This window comes from Macaca nemestrina, chromosome 6 (genome assembly GCF_043159975.1).
Source record: "Macaca nemestrina isolate mMacNem1 chromosome 6, mMacNem.hap1, whole genome shotgun sequence".
NCBI lineage: Eukaryota > Metazoa > Chordata > Mammalia > Primates > Cercopithecidae > Macaca > Macaca nemestrina.
In genome coordinates this window covers 7,571,526-7,593,869 of record NC_092130.1, presented here as the reverse complement: position 1 = coordinate 7,593,869, position 22,344 = coordinate 7,571,526, and the positions used below count along the sequence as shown (strand labels likewise).

General features: G+C 49.1%; 1 protein-coding gene and 1 long non-coding RNA gene across 3 annotated transcripts in view; one reads left to right on the top strand and one right to left on the bottom strand.

The window, feature by feature from the left end:
* Nucleotides 1–6,291: 6,291 nt before the first annotated feature.
* On the bottom strand, nt 6,292–13,593 carry LOC105480881 (uncharacterized). 2 transcript variants are annotated; one of them, XR_986648.2, is made up of 6 exons: nt 13,091–13,593; nt 12,714–12,837; nt 11,137–11,199; nt 8,887–9,105; nt 7,974–8,114; nt 6,292–6,662 (listed from the first exon to the last, which is right to left on the bottom strand). It is a non-coding gene; the product is annotated as an uncharacterized lncRNA (long non-coding RNA). The 2 variants fall into 2 exon arrangements; XR_011624201.1 differs by lacking the exon at nt 8,887–9,105.
* Nucleotides 13,594–15,969: 2,376 nt separating this feature from the next.
* Nucleotides 15,970–22,344, top strand: part of LOC105480882 (endoplasmic reticulum-golgi intermediate compartment 1) — a 121,573-nt gene continuing 115,198 nt past the window's right edge. The window contains exon 1 of the mRNA XM_011740082.2: nt 15,970–16,149. Within this exon, the coding sequence (XP_011738384.1) occupies nt 16,130–16,149 (20 nt within the window). The 5' untranslated portion in view covers nt 15,970–16,129. The remainder of the gene's footprint in view (nt 16,150–22,344) is intronic.

Here is a 22,344-nt window from a genome sequence, read left to right as displayed (position 1 = left end):
TGCTTTTTCTTTTTGTTCTTTTTTTTCCTGAGACAGGTCAAAAATCCTCTGTCACCCATGCTGAAGTACAATGGCACGATCACGGCTCACTGCAGCCTCGACCTCCAGGGCTCAATCAATCCTCCCACCTCAGTCTCCTGAGTAGCTGGGACTACAGATGCATGCTACCACACCCAGCTAATTTTTGTAATTTTTGTAGAGATGTGGTTTTACCAAGCGTCACAGGCTGGTCTCAAACTACTGACCTCAAGTGATTGGCCCACCTCAGCCTCCTAAAGTACTGGGATTACAGGAATGACCCACCACACTTGCCTTCGTTTTTCCTGTTTGAAAAAAAAAATGTTTAAATGTTACTTTTTATTTTTTATTTAGTTTTATTTAGGTCTCTTTTTTTGAGAGAGAGAGTCACACTCCATCACCCAGGCTAGTGTGCAGTGTGGTACACACTCGCATCACCCAGGCTAGAGTGCAGTGGCACACACTCCATCACCCAGGCTAGAGTGCAGTGGCACACACTCCATCACCCAGGCTAGAGTGCAGTGGCACACACTCCATCACCCAGGCTAGAGTGCAGTGGCACACACTGCATCACCCAGGCTAGAGTGCAGTGGCACACACTGCATCACCCAGGCTAGAGTGCAGTGGCACACACTGCATCACCCAGGCTAGAGTGCAGTGGCACACACTCCATCACCCAGGCTAGAGTGCAGTGGCACACACTCCATCACCCAGGCTAGAGTGCAGTGGCACACACTCCATCACCCAGGCTAGAGTGCAGTGGCACGATCTCAGATCACTGCAACCTTCATCTCTTGGGCTCAAGTGATCAGCCCACCTCAGCCTCCTGAGTAGCTAAGATTACAGGCACCGCACTAGGTTAATTTTTGTATTTTTAGTAGAGATGGGGTTTCACCATGTTGGCCAGACTTGTCTTAAACTCCCAGCCTCAAGTGATCCACCCACCTCGGCGTTCCGAAGCGCTGGAATTATAAGCATCAGCCACCACAACTGGCCTTATGTTACTTTTTAAATTAAATACATAGCATTCCTTTGATTGGATGAGACTGGGTGCATTCAGGGTAGATAGAGTATGGTATCCAGTGGAAGTATATGGGGTAGATAGAGTACGGTATGGCCATAAACCATTCTTTTAATTAATTAGTTGATGCAAACAAAAAATAAATTTTACAAATGGAAATTCTATTTTGATAACTCTGATTTAGGCCAAATGAGGGTTCTTGGTGAATATATGATTTGGGGGCTTATAGCAGAAAGAACAATGATCATTTGATGATTCTAAATATGAACAATGGTGGTATTACTTTTCTGGAGAGGAGGATACAGTTGATGTCTGTATCCTGCCCACGTAACTCCTACAGCACTCCCTGAGGCTTGGGTGAGGATTTACTGAATTTAATTCACATGGGAAGCCAAGTCCAGGGTCTGCTAAAAATGTAGCTGTTTTGTATAGGAGGGGAAAAAGTGAAGGAAGATGGGATGAAGCCACAGAGCAAGGAGAGGCCTCGGTTGCTGTCCTGACCAGTCCCCTCACTTCACCAACAAGACCATGAAACCCAGACAGGGGATGTGACTTGAGATCCAGCCAGAGTCAGATCCAGAGTTGGGAGGGCGGGGGTGCTACAATATGATCACAGAATCAACACTTGATCCCTCCCAGCTACCTGGCAAAGTGGGCACTAACTCCATTCTGCAGAGGTGGAAACTGAGGCCAGTGTGGGGAATGGAAATTGACTGGGCTAAGCTTAGAAGCCTGAACTCTGACCCCAAAGCTCTCTCGTACCCTTGACCCCTTATCTTGTCCTGCAGCTCTTAAGGTTACAGTGAGCCAGTTTTTCATTTTGCTTTTCTCCAACTGAGGCACCTTGGAAAATGGGGATCTGGCTGGAGCCACCTGGAACATTTGATGATTGGGCTTATTTATATTTGTAATTATCTATAGGGTGATAAGCACTTACATGCGGAAGGAGAGAGTTCCTGTCCTGCTCACTGAAGTGTCATCAACTTGCTAATGAATGAATGAGTGAACAACTGCTAATCCTCGCAGATCCCGGCTCTACCGAGGAAGAGGCTGAGGCTCAGGGAGGTGCAGTGACTTGCTTCAGAGACACAGGAATCATGCCAGGAATCGTCAGGCCTCCTTTTTTTCTCAGACAAGAAAGATTGTTTCTGTTTCCTCCTCCGTCATGCTGGGCTTGTAAACCAGCCAGTCACCGGCCCTCCCTGAGGAAGCGCAGCACAGTCACCAGCCAGGAGAACAGACCCACCTGCCCCGGGACGTCAGCACTGCCCACACACGGTGCCACCCACGCACTATGACACACGCTCACATTTGGGCCCCAGACTCCCCAGGTCCAACCAAGGAGCGGGAATGGCAGAGGAGCACGCCGCGGTGGGGCAGGCACTGAACCCCGCTGGGGAATGGAAGGGGAAACGGTGAGACAGGCCCCACCCAGCCCCAACTGTCAGACGACGGAAGAAGGGGTGCAGGTGGGCTCCGGGTTGGAGAGGAAGAAGGTGAGCCAGCAGAGCCGTCACGGCAGCCTGCCAAACCGACTGCTGAGGCAGAGTTAGCGCTGGCTAGATGAGACGCTTCACACTTCACGGCTCCTGAAAAGTGTAGAGGAAATGCCCGCACCCTACATAGACCAGAGGGCCACTATCTGCTTGAAACAAATGGCCCCTTCCTGGACATCCTTTGTTCCCCTTTAGGGACAAAATGCTACTACCTTCACTTACACCCTCCCTGGAGATCCCCCAAAGGAGGAGGATGAGGGAAGCTGCCCTTGGTGGAGTCTATGCTATGTGCCTGACTCTGTGCCAAGCTCCTCCACCAAGTCAGGTGACATGATGATATGGGCACTACTAACCCTGGTTTCCCAGTGGGCAAACTGAGGCACAGAGTGGATCAGTAACTTGCCCCGAGTCACACAGGCTGGTAAACAGGGGAGCCAGGATGGCACTGAAATGCAGGTCTAGCTCAGTCCAAAGCACATCGCGGCAAGGGTCTCGCAGAGCAGGGGTCCCAGGAATGGTTACTGTGTCAGGCAGAAAAGGGCCAGGTAAGCAAGTCTCCAGCAAGAGCCAAGACTGCACTGTACCTTGCCAAGGGCATTAGATGCTTCCAGATTTATCTGGTTTCAATGACAGAGTGAGAACTCATGAAGGAAGGATAAGGTGGGGCTCAGAAAATGAGGGTCCAAAGAACTGAGATCTCATGGGCATTGAAAATGTTAGAAAGTTGTCTCCCAGGGGCTGGTGACAAAGTGGGTTTTGACGTAACTATGGGGGAGCATCTGAGCACGTCATATAAAACGGAAACACTACCCACACACTTATTTGCTCATGTGTGCACACACTTATAGGTGTGCACTCACACGCACATATGCATATGTATCCTCCCACTGGGTGTGCATGTGTGTGGCATGCAGAGGTTGGTGCTGGAGCAAGAGGGGAACACATACCTACCGTCTGTATTCCTGTTACTAATGAGCACCTACTGTGTACATGGAGCTTTGCCAGACACAGGTAGTCCAAACAGGAGTCACTGTGATTCCCGGCTCCGAGGTGGACTATATGTACAGGCACGAAGAGTTAGCTCTTCAGACTTCTCATCACTCTCCAAAGGCCTTGGATTGGTAGGTTGCTTTGTAGCTTCCAAAGCACTTCTATATATGTTCACTGTCAGTGAAAGGAAGAGCCCAGCATGGTGAATGTGGGAGAAAATGTGAAAAATGCCCTGAGCATCAGCACTACGGATGAGTCTTGCCTGAATCAATTACTGGGATGAGTACCAAGTGGTTTTCCAATTCCATCATTCCTTCTATGTCTATTTAGCTGGCATCCTACTGCAAGGGAGAGCTCGCCCTTCTCCCCTATGTAGTGATCCACTTGTTTATATTTGTATAAACCCAGATTCTTATTTTATTTATTTTATCTGTGATCATCATTATTGGTTTTGATGTTGAAATTGTCACAGATTGGCCCGTATATGGCCAGTGGGAGCTCCTTCAAGCTGGCTTCATGTCCTTTCACATGCACGTGACCATTATACCTTGAGCATGTCCTTACTTCTGACCTGAAAAGATGCTCCAGACTCATCTGGCACGTCCCCCCGGCCCAGCCGAAGAATCAGCTCCAGGCTGAGTAGCCTTTATCTGAAATGCTTGGGACCAGAAGTGTTTTGGATTTGGGATTTCTTTTTCAGATTTTGTAATATTATTTGCACATACATAATTAGATATTTTGGCGATGGGATCCAAGTCCAAACATTAAATTCATTCATGTATTATACACATCATATATACATAGGCTGAATAAAATTTTACACAATTTTTTTTTTTTTTTTTTGAGACGGAGTCTCGCTCTGTCGCCCAGGCTGGAGTGCAGTGGCGCGATCTCGGCTCACTGCAAGCTCCCCCTCCCGGGTTCACGCCATTCTCCTGCCTCAGCCTCCCGAGTAGCTGGGACTACAGGCGCCCACAACCGCGCCCGGCTAATTTTTTGTATTTTTAGTAGAGACGGGGTTTCACCGTGGTCTCGATCTCCTGACCTTGTGATCTGCCCGCCTCGGCCTCCCAAAGTGCTGGGATTACAGGCGTGAGCCACCGCGCCCAGCAATTTTACACAATATTTTAAATAATTTGAGGATTTTGTTTGTTTTTAGTTTTTGTTGTTGTTGTCGTATTTTATTTGTTTATTTATTTATTTATTTATTTTTGAGATGGAGTTTTGCTCTTGTTGCCCAGGCTGGAGTGCAATGGCGTGATCTCGGCTCATTGCAACCTCCGCTTCCTGTGTTCAAGCGATTCTCCTGCCTCAGCCTCCCGAGTAGCTGGGATTACAGTCATGAGCCACCATGCCGGGCTTGTTGTTTTTTGAGACAGTGTCTCACTCTGTTAACCAGACTGGAGTGCAGTGGCATGATCTCTGCTCACTGCAACCTCTGCCTCCCGGATTCAAGGGATTCTCAAGCTTCAGCCTCCTGAGTAGCTGGGATTACAGGCATGCACCACCACGCCTGGCTAATTTTGTATTTTTAGTAGAGATGGGGTTTTACTGTGCTGGCTAGGTTGGTCTCAAACTCTTGGCCTCAAGTGATCCTCATCTCTTGCCAGGCAGGATTCACCTGCGTTGGCTTCCCATGATGCTGGAATTACAGGCATGAGCCAGTGTGCCTGGCCAGAAACACAGTGTTTTTTGTTTTTAAATGGAGTCTCGCTCTGTTGCCCAGGCTGGAGTGCAGTGGCGCGATCTGGGCTCACTGCAATCTCCGCTTCCCGGGTTCACGCCATTCTTCTGCCTCAGCCTCCCGAGTAGCTGGAACCACGGGCGCCTACTGCCATGCCCAGCTAATTTTTTTTGTATTTGTAATAGAGACGGGGTTTTACTGTGTTAACCAGGATGGTCTTGACCTCCTGACCCCGTGATCCACCCGCCTCGGCCTCCCAAAGTGCTGGGATTACAGGCGTGAGCCACCGCGCCCGGCAGAAACAAAGTTTTGACCACATCTTGACTACAAGCCATCTCATGAAGTCAGGTGCGGAGTTTTCCACTTGTGGCATCACATCAGTGCTCGAAAAGTTTCAGATTTTGGAGCATTTTTTATTTCAAACTTTCAGATTGGGGATGCTCAACCTGTGCTTCTCCATCTAGTGCTTCCTAGATGACAGAGCTAAGAAGATATATGCATATTCACACACACACTTTTCTCCATCTAATCTATCACCTGTCTATGCACATAGTAAAATCCACGAGTTCACACCAATACCTCCAATTCCAATACAAAACAACAAGGCCTCTTCTAGTCTTCCTTTTTTCCGTATTTGCAATTTCCATCTCCAAAGTAAGAACCTGATTCCCACCATCCCCAACACATAAACTTAATTGTTCAATGCTCCAGTATGTAGCAATCTCCCATTAACACAGGCCTCTTCTTTGGCCCTGGCCTTGCTGGACGTGGGGGCCACACAAGCCAAGTTCCTGCTGGCCCAGGTATCACTTCACTCTGATTTACATTCATCCCTTCAATAAATCTTTACCGATTACCTACTGTGTATGTGCCAGTCACTATTCTAGATTCTGGGAACCAAACATGTACTAAAAAATCCCTATCATCATGAAGCCGAGGTTCTAATGGGGAACAGAGACAACACGCAAAACAGGTAGATGAGAAATAAATGAGTGGAATTGTATGTTAGAAGGTGACGGATGCTATGAAAAAAATAAGAGTAGGGTGAAGAGGGATCAGGAGTATTGGGGAGGTATGTAACTTAAAATAAAGGGCCAGGAAAGCCTCCCTGGAAAGATGTTTGAGCAAAGATTTGAAGAGGAGGGGGCTGGACAAGCAGCCACTGGGGGAGAGAAGCAGTGTAAAGACCAGGGGCAGAAGCATCCCTGCTGGCTTAAGGTGTGAAAAGCCACTGCAACTAGAGCCGAGTGAGCAAGGGGAGGGGACCAGGAAAGGAGGTCAGAAGCACACTGAGGCAGACTCTGCAGACTGCAGGCCATTGTCAGGACTTGCCGTTTATTCTCAGGGAGACAGGAGCCTCTGGCATGTTCTGAGCAGAGGAGATACATGGTCTGACTTCGGATAAAAGGTCTGTTCTGGCTGCGATGTTGGGAACAGGCTGCAGGTGACAAGACTGAACACAGGAAACCAGATGAATAGCAGTGCCTGACCCAGGTGATCTAAGCCATATGATGATGGCTTAGATCAGGACAGCAGTCACGTGAGGTGGTTAAAAGGGCTGATTCTGGATCTGAATTTTGAAAGCCAAGGAGACTGACATCAGAGTCAGGGTCTGTCACAATTTGATGACCCTGGTAAACCTCCCTAGCTTGGGCTGTGACCCTGAAGGTGCTGTACCCTAGAAGTAGGGGTAAAATAAAAGCAAACTAGCCCTGAGCTTCAGGTCATGTGGGTGACCTAGTAAATTTCAACCTCTGAACTTGAAATAAGGTGATCCTAGAATGCTGATTTGCCCCAGGTGCCTGGAGAAAGGGAATAAAAAAAAAAATCATCCCAGGCCTGAAATTATTTTTATAAATATTTTTCCAAACACAGTTTTTTTTTTGTTTTTTTTTTTGTTTTTTAGCACATAATCAAAGACAACTAGATTTCATGAGGGGAAAAAGACACCATGAATAGTAACAAGCAGAAATGGACCTCAGGGACTCCAGACTTGGAAATCATCAGACACTGATTATAATATAATTATGCCTCGTATGTTTCAGGAGGTTAAAAGTCATGCCTGAAAATTCTGTAAGGAGACTGGAAACCATACAAAGTAACTGTGTCAGTCATGTTCTGTCCTGAACATGATGGCATAATCTAGGTGGCTGGAGGGGAGTTTAACTAAGGGATGCCTTTATTTTTATTTTCATCTTTTTTTGAGACAGGCTCTCACTCAGTCACCCAGGTTGGAGTGAAGTTGCATGATCTTGGCTCACTGCAACCTCCACCTCCCAGGTTCAAGCCATTCTCGTGCCTCAGCCCCCCAAGTAGCTGGGATTACAGGCATGTGCCACCAGGCCCAGCTAATTTTTGTATTTTTAGTAGAGACAAAGTTTTACCATGTCGGCCAGGCTGGTCTCAAACTCCTGACCTCAGGTAATCCACCCACCTTGGCCTCCTAAAGTACTGGGATTACAGGCATGAGTCTATAATTTAGATTTATGCTTCCAAATTTATGCACCTGGTCAGATGCTTTTAACAGAATGAAAAGAGTATAGGGAAACTACAAGAGATACTCTAGGGCTAGTACCCTGGAGTAAGTAACAGTGGAGTGCTATTACTATCCCAAGGCCTGAAAGGGCAAGGAGAGGAAGTGGTTACTGGAACTAAGAAGAGTGGACCTAGGTGAAGAGTACCGCCTAATAGAAATTATGATGTTCACTGAGGGACACAATCAACCTGGATGACCACTCAGGGCAGAAGCTGGGCAAATACATACCAAAACTTCATTCTTCTCCTTCCTTCCAATCTACTGCAGGTACTCCTCACAGGCCATAATCAGTCAGAAGCCAAAAATAAGGAGCCATCAAAACAGGTCAACCTCCCAGCACACAGAAAAGGGTGAAGAAGCAGAGTTATTCTGGAGAGACAAATATTTGATAAAGAAGCAAACACAAATTCCAAAACTGGAAAATACAATGATAAAATTAATCATTCAATGGTCAGGTTTAATAGCAGATTCAACGCAACCAAAGAGAGAATTAGTAAACTAGAAAACACATCAGAAGAAGGTATGTAAAATGAACAGAGAATAAAAGCAAGACAAGAGAAGAGAGATAACAGGGCAAAGTTAATATTCACAAATAAGTAGTTGGTAATTTTCCAGGACATTGAAAAAACGTCAATCCACAGATTCAATAAGTCCAATGAACCTCAAGTCAACACTCATACTCATTATAGTGACTCTGTAGAGACAGAGAGGAGTCAGGGATGATGGTAAGGACAACAGACAAATGGAAGTTAATGGAGTTGCCCTTGACTGAGATGAGGAGACTGAGAGGAAGGAAAATTTGGGAAATTTGAGGAATTGTCTACCTGACCCCTGTAAGCCCTTGTGTTTGAGCCCCCTAGTGCCTGGATCTTCTAAGTAGTTCTACTGCCTCCAGACCCATTCCCCACTCCCACTGACCTGGGCCTACTCCCCATCTCTTCTGAGAAGATTGTAGCAACCTCCTCCTTGGCCTCCCACTCCAGTCCGTTCTCCACATTGGCTGCCAGAGTTATGCTTCTAAAAATGGCAAACTGTTGGTGGTGTGATGTGGCCTAATTGTGGGTGATGTACTTTCCCTACTGCTCTGGTTTCTACAAAGAAGGATCTCCCCTCAAAACCCTGGGCTCCCCTCAAGCCCTACCAGGTAAGATGGGTGAATTCTGACTGGTGAGTGTGGGACTGGAGTCTGAGACAGTGGTGCCTCAGCCTTTCCTTTCTTCTTTCTTTTGGGAGAAGACCACCTGTAGGGAGCTGCATTTTGCTCTCCCCTCCCCAAGAAGGCCTGTACTTTTTCTTTGCGTTTTGTGCCTCCTGTGTGGGTCTGTCTGCCAAATTCTGAGATTCACCATTAGGAAGCCCTCTGCAGATAGAAATCACATTTGTTCAGAGCATTGGCAGAAAATAGAAACTACATTGGGTTCCCCAAAACCCCGAAACCAAAATATTACAATACATCCTAACTTAAAATGCTTCAGGGCCCCTAACTGCCTACTAAAGAAAGTTCACGTTTTTAACACAGCCCTGAAAGTCCTTCACCATCCAGCCCCCATCTACCTACCTCTCCAGCTTGATATTAGCCCAGGCTGTATCCATGCTGTCCTCTCTCCCACCACTCATGTTATTTGAATCCTTACCCAGTATGTAGCCAGTCCTTTGAAGACTACTTTATAAAAGGAACTCTCTTTCCTCATTCACACTGGGGAAGCCATATCATGAGCAGCATTATGGAGAGGTCCATGTGAGAAGGACTGAAGCCTCCGGCCAACAGCCAAGTGAATGAGCGTCTATCCCCCAGCTCCAGTCATCTGCAGGGTCTGTAGCCTTGACCATGCCAGAACCACCCAACTAAGCCACTCTTGGATTCTTGATCCTCAGACATGGGGCCTTAATCAATTTATGCCATGGTTTAAATCCATCACCCAAATCTTATGTATTGGAAACTTAATCCCCTAATTCATGTTGATGGTATTTGGAGGTGGGGCCTCTGAAAAGTAATTAGGATTATATAAGGCCATCAGAGTGGAGTCCCCATGATGATATTGGTGGCCTTATAAAAAGAAGAGGTCAAATGTGGTGGCTCACACCTGTAATCCCAGCACTTTGGGAGGCCGAGATGGGCAGATCACCTGAGGTCGCCAGTTCGAGACCAGCCTGGCCAACATGGTGAAACCACGTCTCTACTTAAAAAAAAAAAAAGGCAAAGAGAGGCCTGAGCTGACATGCTCATGCCCTCTTACCATGCTATGCCCTCCACCATGTTATGACACAGGAGAAAGGTCCTCACCAGAGGCAGCCCCTCAGTCTTGCCCTTCCCACAGCCCCTAGAACTGTAAGAAATACATGTATTTTCCTTATAAATTCCCCAGTCTGTGGCATTCTGTATAGCAACAGAAAATGGACTAAGACCATGTGTATTGTTTTAAAATTTTAAATTTTGGGTAATGTATTTTGCAGCAATAGATAACTAATGTACCCAGCCTGTTTCTCTTCCCTTGACTAACTTCTTCAGGTCTCAGCTCAGACTTTTCCTCCTCCCGGATGCTTTCCCTGACTCTGTCCAAGACACCTGATGGTTTAGCCTCCCAATAACTCCTTCTCTGGCAGCATTGCCCAGACTTTTCTTTTGGGAACCACTCTTCTTCCATCTGAGTCTGTGTGTGTAGGATGGGGGTGACTCCACCCCAGGCTTGAGGGCCTGGCTGCCAGCCTAGGCCTGGCCAATCAGCACTCTCCAAACCCCTGGAGCCACTGTTTAGGCTGTGACCTAAGTCAGACCCTTGGGGGTCAGCCCAGGAGCCTTTTAGGAGGTAAGGGGGAGTGGGGAAGAGGTAATCTTTATCTCCTGGCACTGCTGAGTGGGAAAATATCAGCCTGGAGCTACAGGCACACATTTTGCCAGCACAATGGGAAGCCTGCCTCAAGATGAAGCCAGAGGAGAAAAAAGAACCTGGGAATGGGAAAAGACAGATTCCTGATGCAATTGTGAAGTGCCTGGATTCAACTGTGCCTGAAACCCAAATCTACCTCTGGACTTTTGGACTTTAATTTTTCTTTTGTCTTTCTCTCTCCCTCCCTCCCTCCATTCCTTTCTTCCTACCTTCCCTCCTCCTTCCTTCCATCCTTCTTATCTTTGTCTTTCTTTCTTTCTTTCTTTTTTTTTTTTTTTTGAGTGCAATAGACAGTGTGTGTTGATTTTAGATGATTTCTGTCACTTTCAGCTGACAGAGTTCAGACCAATTCATCCCCATGGGTGGAATCAGGGACTCCCTCCTAGACTCCCAGATTCTCTGGTACCACCCTTGTCACTGCACTTATCACAAAAAACTGCACCAGAGATACGTGACCCTGCCCGTCCCTGATTTTTTTGTGATGGCATCACACTTTTGCTTACCTCCTCCCTTCTTTCTTGAAATTTGAGGTATGTCAGGTTTATTTCTACATCCAGAGTACCTGCCTAAAAGAGGTATTCGGTGAATAATGGTATAATGAACAAATACAAGAAAGGATGAATGAACAAACACACGAGTGTCTTCTAGTTGGTCAAGACACTTTAATAGAGTGAGAAAAGACAGTTGTTTCTCCAGAGACCTACCTGCTATGAGATCTAAGTTACACTAAAATCCTCTCTGAGTTGACAAAGGATTATTATTTTTAAATCTCTCTTCACCCAGACCACAGCTGAACCGGCCGCACCCATGGGACACAAACCAATCTCCCATTACAGAAAAACAAATCTGATCCAGCCATTCTCTGCTTAAAACAACTTTTGGTGACGTTTCTGACAGGAGTGGGTGGAAGGGAGTGAGCATTTGGATTCAGAGAACATTCTGTGTTATAGAACATTCATTTGTTTATTGACTGACTCATTAGGCAAGCAATGAATTAGCACCTACTATGTGTGGGCATTATACATGTTACTCCATCCTCACAGCAAGCTCTGTCTTAGGGCAATGTATTTGTTATCTGCTACTGCATAACCAATTACCCTAAACCTAGGGGCTAAAGCAACAAACATTTGTTATCACACAGGAATCCAGGTGCAACTCAACTGGCTGCATGTGGCTCAGAGTCTCTTATGAGGTTGCAGTCAAGCTGTGGGCCAGGACTGGGGTCATGTCAAGGCTCCACTGGAGCAGAAGGATCCATTTCCAAATTCATTCACGGGGTTGTTGTCAGGCCTTAGCTCAACCTTGTCCAACCTGTGGTCTGCAGGTTGCCTATGGCCCAGGATGGCTTTCAATGTGTCCCAGGACAGCTTTGAATCCAGCCCAACACAAATTCTTACACTTTCTTAAAACATTATGAGTTTTTTTGTGATATTTTTCCCCTCATCAGCTATTGTTTGTGTTACTGTTTTGTTTGTTTGTTTGTTTTTGAGATGGAGTTTTGCTCTTGTTGCCCAGGCTAGAGTGCAATGGCACTATCTCGGCTCACTGCAACCTCCACTTCCTGGGTTCAAGCAATTCTCCTGCCTCAGCCTCACGAGGTAGCTGGGATTACAGATGCCCATCACCACACCAGGCTAATTTTTTGTATTTTTAGTAGAGACGGGTTTCACCATGTTAATCAGGCTGGTCTTGAACTCCTGACCTCAGGTGCTCGGCCTCCCAAAGTGTGGGGATTACAGGCCTGAGTCTGTCTTAGAAGAATCGCTTACAAACTCATCCACAGGGTTTTTTCCTTAGGACTGCCTCACAATACGGAAGCCAGCTTATCCAGGGTGACTAATCCAAGAGATAGCAAGAGAGTGTCCAAGACAGAAGTCACCATCTCTTGAAAACCTAATCTCAGAAGCAACATGCTCATCGCTTCTGCCATATTTTGTGCACTAAAAATGAGTCGATAAGTCCAGCCTACACTTGAAGGGAGGAAATTACACAAGGGTATGAATACCAAGAGGTGGGTTAATTGGGGCAATTTCAGAGGCTACCTGCCACAGGTAAGGTATTATTAACCTTCATTTCATACCTAGACACCCAGCTGGTTAAGCAACTGGTCCAGGTCACCCAGCAGAGAGTCATCTGAGTCCGAAGTGATTTTCTATTTCCCCAGGCTGGCAGGGGGTGTGATGGAAGAAGACAGGGAGAAGTTACTGGTAGGAAAAAAAAAAAATGAGGATGGAGTCTCTGTTATTTATCTACTGCTGTGTAACTAATTACCCACAACTTAATGGCTTAAAGCAAACATTTATTATCTTATAGTTTCTATGGATCAGGAATTCTGGAGCAGCTAAGCTAAGTATTTCTCAGGGTCTCTCAAGAGCCTGTGGTTAAGCTGTGGGCTGGGGATGAAGCTTTGGAGACCTGATCAGGGCTGAGCCGCTACTTCCAAGAGAGCCCACTCACATGGCTGTTGGTGGGAGGCTTCATTCCTCACCGACCAGACCCCTTTACAATCATGTTGAGCCTCTTTAGGACAGGGCAGTTGGCTTCCCCCAGAATGAGTGATTCAAGAGTGGCTAAGCAGAGGCTCAGTGTCTTTTGTGACGTAGCCTCAGGAGTCATAACTGTCATTTCTGCAATATCCTGTTGATTACACAGGATAGGTCAGCCCTATTCATTGTGGGAGGTGATTCTAGAAGGGCATGGGAATACCAGGAGATCAGGATCACTGGAGTCTGGTTACCTACCACAGGGTTCCACAAGATTGATAATCCAAAAACCTAACTTTTATTGTCACTCCTCTGCTCAAAGAGAACCAGAGCCTTTCCACATACTGCAGACACAGTCTGATTTTCTTAGCTCCATCTCCCACTGGCTCCTGATTGGATGGACCATCTGGGACTGATACCCTGATCTGCTCACAGACCTCACCAGTCTCAGAGTGGAGGCCCATGTTAATACCTCCCCTCCCATCCTTTGTTCTGTGGGAAGGCCTGTCTCCCCGGGAAGCCTCCATTCAGACTTCAATGCATAGTTAGTGCACCCCCAGCATGAACAGGCTATGGCAGGATGCTAGGATATGATGATGATACCACCTTCTCTCAAGGAACTGTCTTTTTTTTTTTTTTTAATACTTTAAGTTCTGGGATACATGTGCAGAACGTGCAGTTTTGTCACATATGTATAGATGTGCTATTTGTGTATGGCATCATCTTTTGTGTACCCATCAACCTGTCATCTACATTAGGTATTTCTCCTAATGCTATCCCTCCCCTAGCCCCCTACCCCCCGACAGGCTCCTCTCAGGGATCTTTCACTCAGATGGGGAGGCAGTTACTAGCGAATTAGTAATAACCTAATCGCACATCATGCCAAGTTCTCCCAAGGAAACCTACAGGGTACCATGGGATTATATAATAGGGGACTGGCCTAGTCCATGAGCACTGGAGCAGTCAAGTAGCTAACCAGGCTGCACAGGTGTATCAGCATTGGGTTTAGGTGTAAGTGTCTGAAAATACAGAATAATAATAGCTTAAATAAGATAGATGTTTGTTTCTCTTGGGCAGGTGTTTGAGGACAGGTATTTTGCCACTCAGAGACAGGAACTCAGGCTCTTTTTGTCTTGTTGCTCTGCTCTGTGTGGCCTCCACCTCATGGTCCAGGATGGTGACACCTACATTCCCAGCAGCCAGATGGAGAAAGGGACACAGAGGGTAAAGCAGACATACCAACTATCCCAGATGCCCCACAAGACACTTCCCTTTACTTCTCAATGCCACATCTAGCTACAGAGGAAGCTGGGAAACACAGCTTTCGTTGTGAGCACCCACATGCCCAGCCAAAAGTTGGGAGCTCTATCCCCACTCAAAAAGAGCAATGATGGTCAACCCTGTCTTGCATTTACTTTGTACCAGGCATTTGCTGACCTTGGAGATCATCCCAAATGCACACTTGATTCAGTAGGTCTGGCCTGGGGACAAGAGTATGTCCTGTGATGGCCATGTGGCTGATCTGTGGACCACATTTTGAGGAGGGAGGATGCGAGGTCAAAGATCCATCATTGCATGGTTTCCTCCCACACAGGGCCAACGAATGGCTATTTGGAAGCAGTGACTGCTCAGGGCCCCTTAACTCTCCCTGCTGCCACTAGGTTTCCAGTTCAGGCTGAGATTTCCTTCTCTCCCCCAACAGTGTCAGACCACTGACACTGAATGAATGAATGAAGGAATGAATGAATGAAAAGGGAACGCAGAGATCAGGTCCGGCATATGCTCCAGGGGAAGGGTTTGGATCACCACACCACCCTACCCCAGACCCCGTGCTGGTGCTGTCTGTTCTGAATCCTCCTGGAGGAACCGGCACTGCGGTTCCCCTCTATTTACACAGGAGGAAACTCCGTTGACTCTGCTTTTTGAACCCGAGTCCTCACCATTCTCCCCCCGGGGTTTTTTCAAGCCCTGTGCCACCACAACCTTGGAGACAGGGCCAGTGACAGAACCTGGGGGAAGTTTAGAGTGAGTTTCCCCTACTCAGGTCTTATGTGACCTCAACTACCATCTCCTCTAATCCAGCAGCCACGGAGGCAGTTGCTCTGTATTCCTGAGGAGGAAACTGAGGCTCTAAGAAGGAGACAATCGGCACAGTCCACGTTGGCCAAGTCACAGTGCAGGCCCCATCTGCCTCTGCCACAACCCTGCATGTTCTGGACGGACCTGGCTCAGAGCAGGTGCTCTATGAATACCCACTGAAGTGAACCACAGGGGCAGATGGAAGCAGGGACAGCCACCGCCAGCCTCGGTAGTTTCAGATGCCTGGCACTGTGCTAAGCCAGTCTCCTGTTTCTCAGCTGGTCCCCAGGAAAACGCCCTCAAGTAGGTGTCACCGTCCTCTTTGTGCAGATGTGCAAAAGGGGCGGGGGGCTCTGAGAAGCCCAGTGGCTTTCCCAGAGAGGCACAGCAGGCGCAGAGGTGGGTCCACCTAATTAGTCTAGGATGCCCGACCTCTTCCCTTCCCCAACAGTATTAGGCCCTCACTCAGAGCTAGACGCTGTGCACGGCCAAAGTCTGTATCACCCCCCCCTCAATCACAGTTCAGTGAAACTGTTTACAAATGCAAAAAACGGGGCTCGGAGAAGCAGAGAATTTGTCCGAGGTCATCCAAAGAGACGGAGAAAAAATCTAAGCGGGAGGCTTGAAGGAACGAGTACTGAGATCGTTGGTGGACTCCCTTCCCTTCCGACAGCCTCGACTCTCCGCCCCTTCCCTGCCGGCCCGCAGGCCCCTTTAACCGGGCGGCGGAAGGGGCGGCCGGGCGGGCGGCGCCCAATGGGCTGCGCGGAGCGTCACTTCCCGGCAGCGGGCGGCGAGTGGCGAGTGGCGAGTGTCAGGGGGACGGCCGGCGGGGGCGGGGCGGCCGGAGGAGGCGTTGGCAGCGGGGTCGGACCCACGCGGCGCCGTGGCCCGCCTGGCCTGCAGCGCTCCCACCCCCGGCGGCGGCGGCACGATGCCCTTTGACTTCAGGAGGTGAGTGTGGCGACCCCGGCCACTCGGGAGTTTCCTTCGCGGGCAGAGGGCGCGCCCCGGCACGCCGCGGACCCCTCCCGCCCTGTATGCAAAAGCGGCCCCCCGCCCTGTGCGTACCTCGGCAGGCCCCTAGGGACCCCAGGCGAGCCCCCTGCAGCACACGAAGCCACGCCAGAGCCGCGGAGGCCCCCTCGTGCAGAGGGAGACAAATCCACCCACCTTTCCTCCGCCGAGCCCCCTCCTCAGCCTGCCCTGATACCTTGCATTCCCCTCCCCCACACTAGGAAAGAGATTTCCTCCGTCCCCCAAGATGGGAACAGCCCTTACACCCCAGCATCCCTCTCCTCCCTCTACGGAGACTCCTTGGTGGACCCCACCCCAGCTGACAGGTGGGGCAGGGCACCTGGAATGAGCCCAGAGGGGCCTGAGGCCCCCTGCAGCCTGACGGCAGCTGGAGGGTTTTAGGTTTCTGAAGCCTGAGGCTCCCCCAGGCCGGGCAGATCTAGAGGCCTACCCCCGCCCCTCCCCCTCCCCCCTCAGTCCCAGTCCTGTCCTCTGGGTATGGGGGCACCATGGGAAGGGGAGGAGGCGCCTTGGGCAGGGCTCTGCAGAAGGGCCACCAGGGTCTGGCCTTGGCTTTCTGCAGTCACCACAATGGGCCCTTTGTGGGGTCCAGCTGCCTCATGGTCTAGGTTGCATGGGGCATTCTGGAAGCCTGCGGGGGAAGAGATCTCCACCAGAGGTTCCTTTGAGGTGTGGAGTCCCACGGGATGTTCTGGCCTGAGGCAGCCACACTCGTTTTTTGGCTGGGAAAAGAGCAGGGCTTTAATGCAGGGAGGAGCTGGATTAGAATCCTGGCTCTGCCCTTTCTACTGAACAGCTCGGTACATTCTAGAAGTTAGGGGCAAGGGCTCTGGGTTCAGAACTCCTTGTGGCTGCTCGGCTGACTGACCTCAGCAAGTCTCTGAGCGCTCTCAGTTTCACCACCTGCAAATTGGGGCTAAAAATAAGGTCTCCGCTTGTGACGCCTAAGTGCATGAAACACCCTTTACAGAGTCTGGCATGATTTGGAGCTCAGAGATAGGGCATTAGTGGATGGGGCTGTTCTCCAGGAGGGGTTTTTCCACATCCACAAAATAGTGATTAAGATGCCTGTGCCACAGGAGGTATTTCTACACATCCTCTTATGTGTGAAGGCAGTGTAAAGTGACAGTCTACCCCGGGAGAAAGGCCCTTAGCCTGCCGTGACCCCCATAGCATGGGATATATTGGAGTTTCAGCCCAAAGAGGACACCGGCCTTGGACCTCTTGATTGGCTGACATGGTTTTCCGGCCTGTCCTGGTCACTGATACCAGTTAGCAAATGTTTGCCGGCTTCTTGCCCCTGCCGGGCAGCCCTGAGGCTCGCTGACCCAGGCAGTTTTGAACAAGGAAAGCCCCTCTGATGGAATTCAAGGCCAGTCCTAATAGCATCATAAGAGCTGTGGTGGGCACATCAATCCCTGGTTCCACAAAGCCTCCCCTTTCCCAGGCAGACCATGGAGATTCCTGCCCCCTCCTCCCTCACCCCTGTGTGATTCAGTAGGTTCTGGTGATTTTGAGCTTGCTGGGGAGATTGATGTTTTTGATCTTTTAATCCTTTCTCCCTGCACCTCACCCTTCCGTCTTTCTGAGGAGGAAATGAGGCTCCAGGGATGAGGCCCTTATCTTGGACTTTATGGGTGCTAAATGGGAAAGGTAGACTTGGGTCTCAGGTCACACATGGCTCCCAACCATGTGCTCCTTGAATTGGTGGCTTGGAGGGGCAGGTAAGGGAAGTAAGGAAAATGGGTGAGGCCAGCCCTAGCCTTTGGCCTTGGAAGGGGCCTGTATCAGGCATTGATATTTAAAGAGAGAAACGCTCAGCTCTGAGAAGCTGGCTAGTCTGGGGCTCCCTTGGCATACTTTAGGTTCCTGAGTGCCCAGATGCCAGGGGGCCCAGCTTAACTAGGAAATACCCCCGGGGCTTGGGTTCTCTGCGGAATGGTGAGAATGGATTCAGTGCTTCACATTTGCACCTTGGAGGATGGCCATGTGTGCCCAGCAAACCTGCACTCTTTAAGCTCTGTCAACTACAAGGCTCAAGGACCTGGGTTCTGCAGAAGGTTCTACCATCCCCATGTGCCTTCCTCCTCTTCAGTGTACATTTATCAAGTGTCCACTCCATGCTCAGCCCTCTGCCACAGGCCCCACCGTGGGGAGGTGGGTGGCGTGTGGTCTGGCTCTCTTTGCATTCTGAGAGAAGGGACGAGGGCTTGATGGGGTCCCAGGAGTGGGGGTGTGCGTGAACTGGCACACAAGGAGGATCTACCGCTGTACACATACTTTGGGGTGCAGACATCGATTCCCTTGTCACCTGAGAGAGGGAGTTTTAATCTTCATTTTAAATCAAAGGAGAGGGGAACTCCACCGAGTGGAAGCCGTTTGCTCTGGCCATGCAGTGCATGAACTGGTGGAGCTGGGATTTGAACTCGGTGCCGTTAGCGCCAAAGCCTTAGATCTGGGAGAAAAGGGAGAGTTCGGAGGGGCCCACCATCCTGTCAGCTCTTTTAAGAATTGTGGAGAGTGGAGAGGGTTATACCATGATTAGTCCTCCTCCCCCAGTTCAAGAGCAGGGAGAAAACCGGTCTTCCTGCTCGTGTTCCTCTTCTTAAAGTCAGAAGCAGGAAAAATAGCGCACTCTTGCCCTTCCCTACGGATATTTCTGATTTTCTTACTGCCTGTAGAGCCTGGCGCAACTGAGTTCTGTGTTGTCCTGTCTGTGAAATGGGAGTGAGTAGAGTACCCACCTAAGTAGAACAGTTGAGGAATGAGGCAGTGCGAAAAGCATTTAGACACAGAGTAAGCGCCCCATCCATTTTGGCCGCCATATTTATTTGTGTCATTTTATTTAAGCACCCATCATCTCCCAACACACTATATAATTCACTTAATTATCATGCTGCTTCTCTCTTCCTCCCATTAGTACATGAGCTCCTGAGGGCAGGATAAAAATCTGGCTTCTTCAAGGTTGCATCTCTAGCACCTAGAACTGTGCTTGAGCCAAAGTTGATCCTTGGAGATGCCTCTTGAAATCTGTCAAGGAAGCCATAGACATGGCGTGACTTAATAAGCCAGCTTCAGTGGACAGATTTTCAGCCATTAGTGGAGAAATCTCCCCTCTCCACCCTTGAATCTGCCCTTTCTAGATTGTTTTTGGGGTTAAGGAAGGAGGCAGAGCGCAGGCGAGGGAGGCTGAGCTTTCAATGATTTATTGTGTTTGCTTTGCTCTTGTTAAAGTGTTTCGCTAATGGCTGGATGTTGCGGTTGTGGAACTGACCTTGTGACCCACATCCGTGTGTGTTGTTCCCAGTTCCGGCTGGCCTGGGGCCAGTAGCACCTGCTGCCTCCTGCACACCAGCCCAGGGTGGGTGAGGAGGGAAGATAACGGCATCCGGAAGCTCTGTACCCAGGCGCAGTGGTGCTTGAGCACTGCTTTCCGGGAGGTGCAGGTGGCTGCTGTCCCACAGTGGTAGCCCCCATGTTGAAACCTCAAGACCTGGGGGGTGCCGCTGTACTGGCACTGACCAGATGTGCCCTGGGGACCATTGACTTCCCCTGCCGGAGCCTCCATTTCTTCATTTTAAGGAGGGAGTGTAAACTTCGCTGCCTCACCTGGTAGAGTAGATGTAGGGGCAAGTGCGATGTCCCTGCAGTGCAGGATCAGGCCCATAATTTGTGGGGCCCAGTGCAAAATGAAAATGTGGAGTCCCTTTTTGAAAGAGTATTAAGCATTTCAGGACGGCAGCAGCAGAGCATTCAGCCAAGCATGGACCCCTCTGAGTGTGTGACCCTGTGTACCTGCACAGGTCCTGCGGCCCTGATGGGCTGGCCCTGCTGCAGGGCCTTGGTTTGGCCTCTACCACTTTTCACTCTGGCCTTCCGAGTGGTCTCTCCCCCTCTGGGATAGCCCAGACCTCCGCAGGACTCCTAGTGAGCTTTCCAAAGTTGATCTGATATTTTCATGTCCTGATTTCAGCCTTCAAATGGGTCTCATTGCTCTGAGGATCCAGTGTGAATTTCTTTTTTTTAAAAAATTATATAGAGATGGGGTCTCGCTATGTTGGCCAAGTTGTTCTTGAACTCCTGGCCTCAAGTAATCCTCCTTCCTTAGCCTCCCAAAGTGCTAGGATCACAGGCATCAGCCACTGCACCTGGCCCAGTCTTAATTCCTTAGGCCCTGATAAGGAATGGGACCCTGGTAGCCCCATCAGTTCCTACACCAAGCTAAGCCCCAGCCACCACAGGGGCCTCTGAGCACAGAGTTAACATTCATTAGAGAGCAGCTAACATGAATGCCTATATTTCTACTTTGTTGTTTCTTCCAGAAAGAATTCCAAGGAAGCTGACAAGAACATATACTTTACGGCAAGTTTTAAAAAATATAAATAGGGGCCGGGTGCTGTGGCTCATGCCTGTAATCCCAGCACTTTGGGAGGCTGAGGCAGGTGGATTACCTGAGGTCAGGAGTTCAAGACCAGCCTGGCCAACATGGTGAAACCCTGTCTCTACTAAAAATACAAAAATTAGTCGGGTGTGGTGGCACATGCCTATAATCCCAGCTACTCAGGAGGTTGAGGCAGGAGAATTGCTTGAACCCGGGAGGCGGAGGTTGCAGTGAGCTGAGATTTTGCCTCTGTACTCCAGCGTGGCTGACAGAGCAAGACTCTGTCTCAAAAAAAAAAAAAAAAAAATGTAGGCCAGGCTCACACTTGTAATCCCAGCACTTTGTGAGGCCGAGGCGAGGTGGGAGGAGTGCTTGAAGATTGCAGGAGTTCAGGACCAAGCTGGCCAACATAGCAAGACCCCATCTCTATGGAAAAAAAAAAATAACTGGGCGTGGTGGTGTGCACCTGTGGTCTCAGCTTCTTGGGAGGCTGAGGTGGAAGGATCACTTGAGCCCAGGAGGTGGAGGCTTCAGTGAGCCAGGTTCATGCCATTGCATTCCACACTGGGTAACAGAGCAAGACCCTGTCTCAAAACACACACACACACAGGCTTAAAAATCGGGGCAAAAAGAAAATAAAAATTAGACCAGAGAGAAAATTATGTGAAAAGGTCAGTATTTCGTGTTTATTGAACATTTGCTAGTGCCAGGCACTGTTGTGAGGATCTTACTGTGTCAGCCCATTTAATTCCCCACAGTCCTACAAGGCAGGCACTGTTGTTACCCCACTTTACAGATGAGCCAGTGGAGGTGCCTCAGAGTTCGGAAACACGGTCGTTCCTGTTCCTGGAGCTGGGATTGGAACACTGCCTTTTGGCACCAGAGCTCCACTGTGTCCTGTAGGTTCATCTCTAAAGCTTTCTCTTTTCCATTCACTAAATTCAGAGAGAACTGAGAACTCTTCTAATTGGATTCATTGGATTTCTCTTCACTAATCCTCACCCAGCAGCGCTCATTAAGAAGCTTAAAGCCATCAACTTTTTCCCCCCAGCCTCATGTAGCCTGACACCTGATTCTGAAATGGTCTTTAAAGACCCTCACGCTGGCTAATGGCATCACCCTCGAGGGGCTCAGTTTTCCCGTGCTGGCCGCTGGGGGTTTTCCAGCTTAGAGCATCGTGTTTACCTGCTTGCTGGGATGTGGAATGAGATGGAATGTGCTCTCCTCCCAAGGCAGTTTGGACTCCTGACTATGGTGCTGTAGTAGCAGGAGACAGGGCTTTAGTCAGCTGTGTCCTGGTTAAGTTGCATTCCCCATCTGGTAATCCTTTCATATTTTATTTGGAGTTACTCCTAGCCAGTTTTCATCAGGCGTGGGTGTGAATAGGGCAGGGATTGAAGAGGGCGTTTGGGGTGAGGCTTACCCGGTACATCTAAATCATTGAGTCTCAACCCTGGCTGTACATTAAAGTCTCTCATCTGATTCTAATGCACAGCCAAGACTGAGGAGAATTGCTCTGAATTGGGAGAACCAATAGGAAGCAGTGCTGAGAGCACCAGGGAAGCCAGGTCGGTGGCGGTGGAGAGCCTTGCCTCGGGAGGCTGGGGCATGGAGTTGCAGTCCCACCCATCACTCCTGCATGACCTTCGGCAAATCTGTTACCCCACCAGTAAAGTGGACAGTGAGGGGCCGTAACTTTCTACTCATATCCTTGCTCTTCAAAGTGCAGT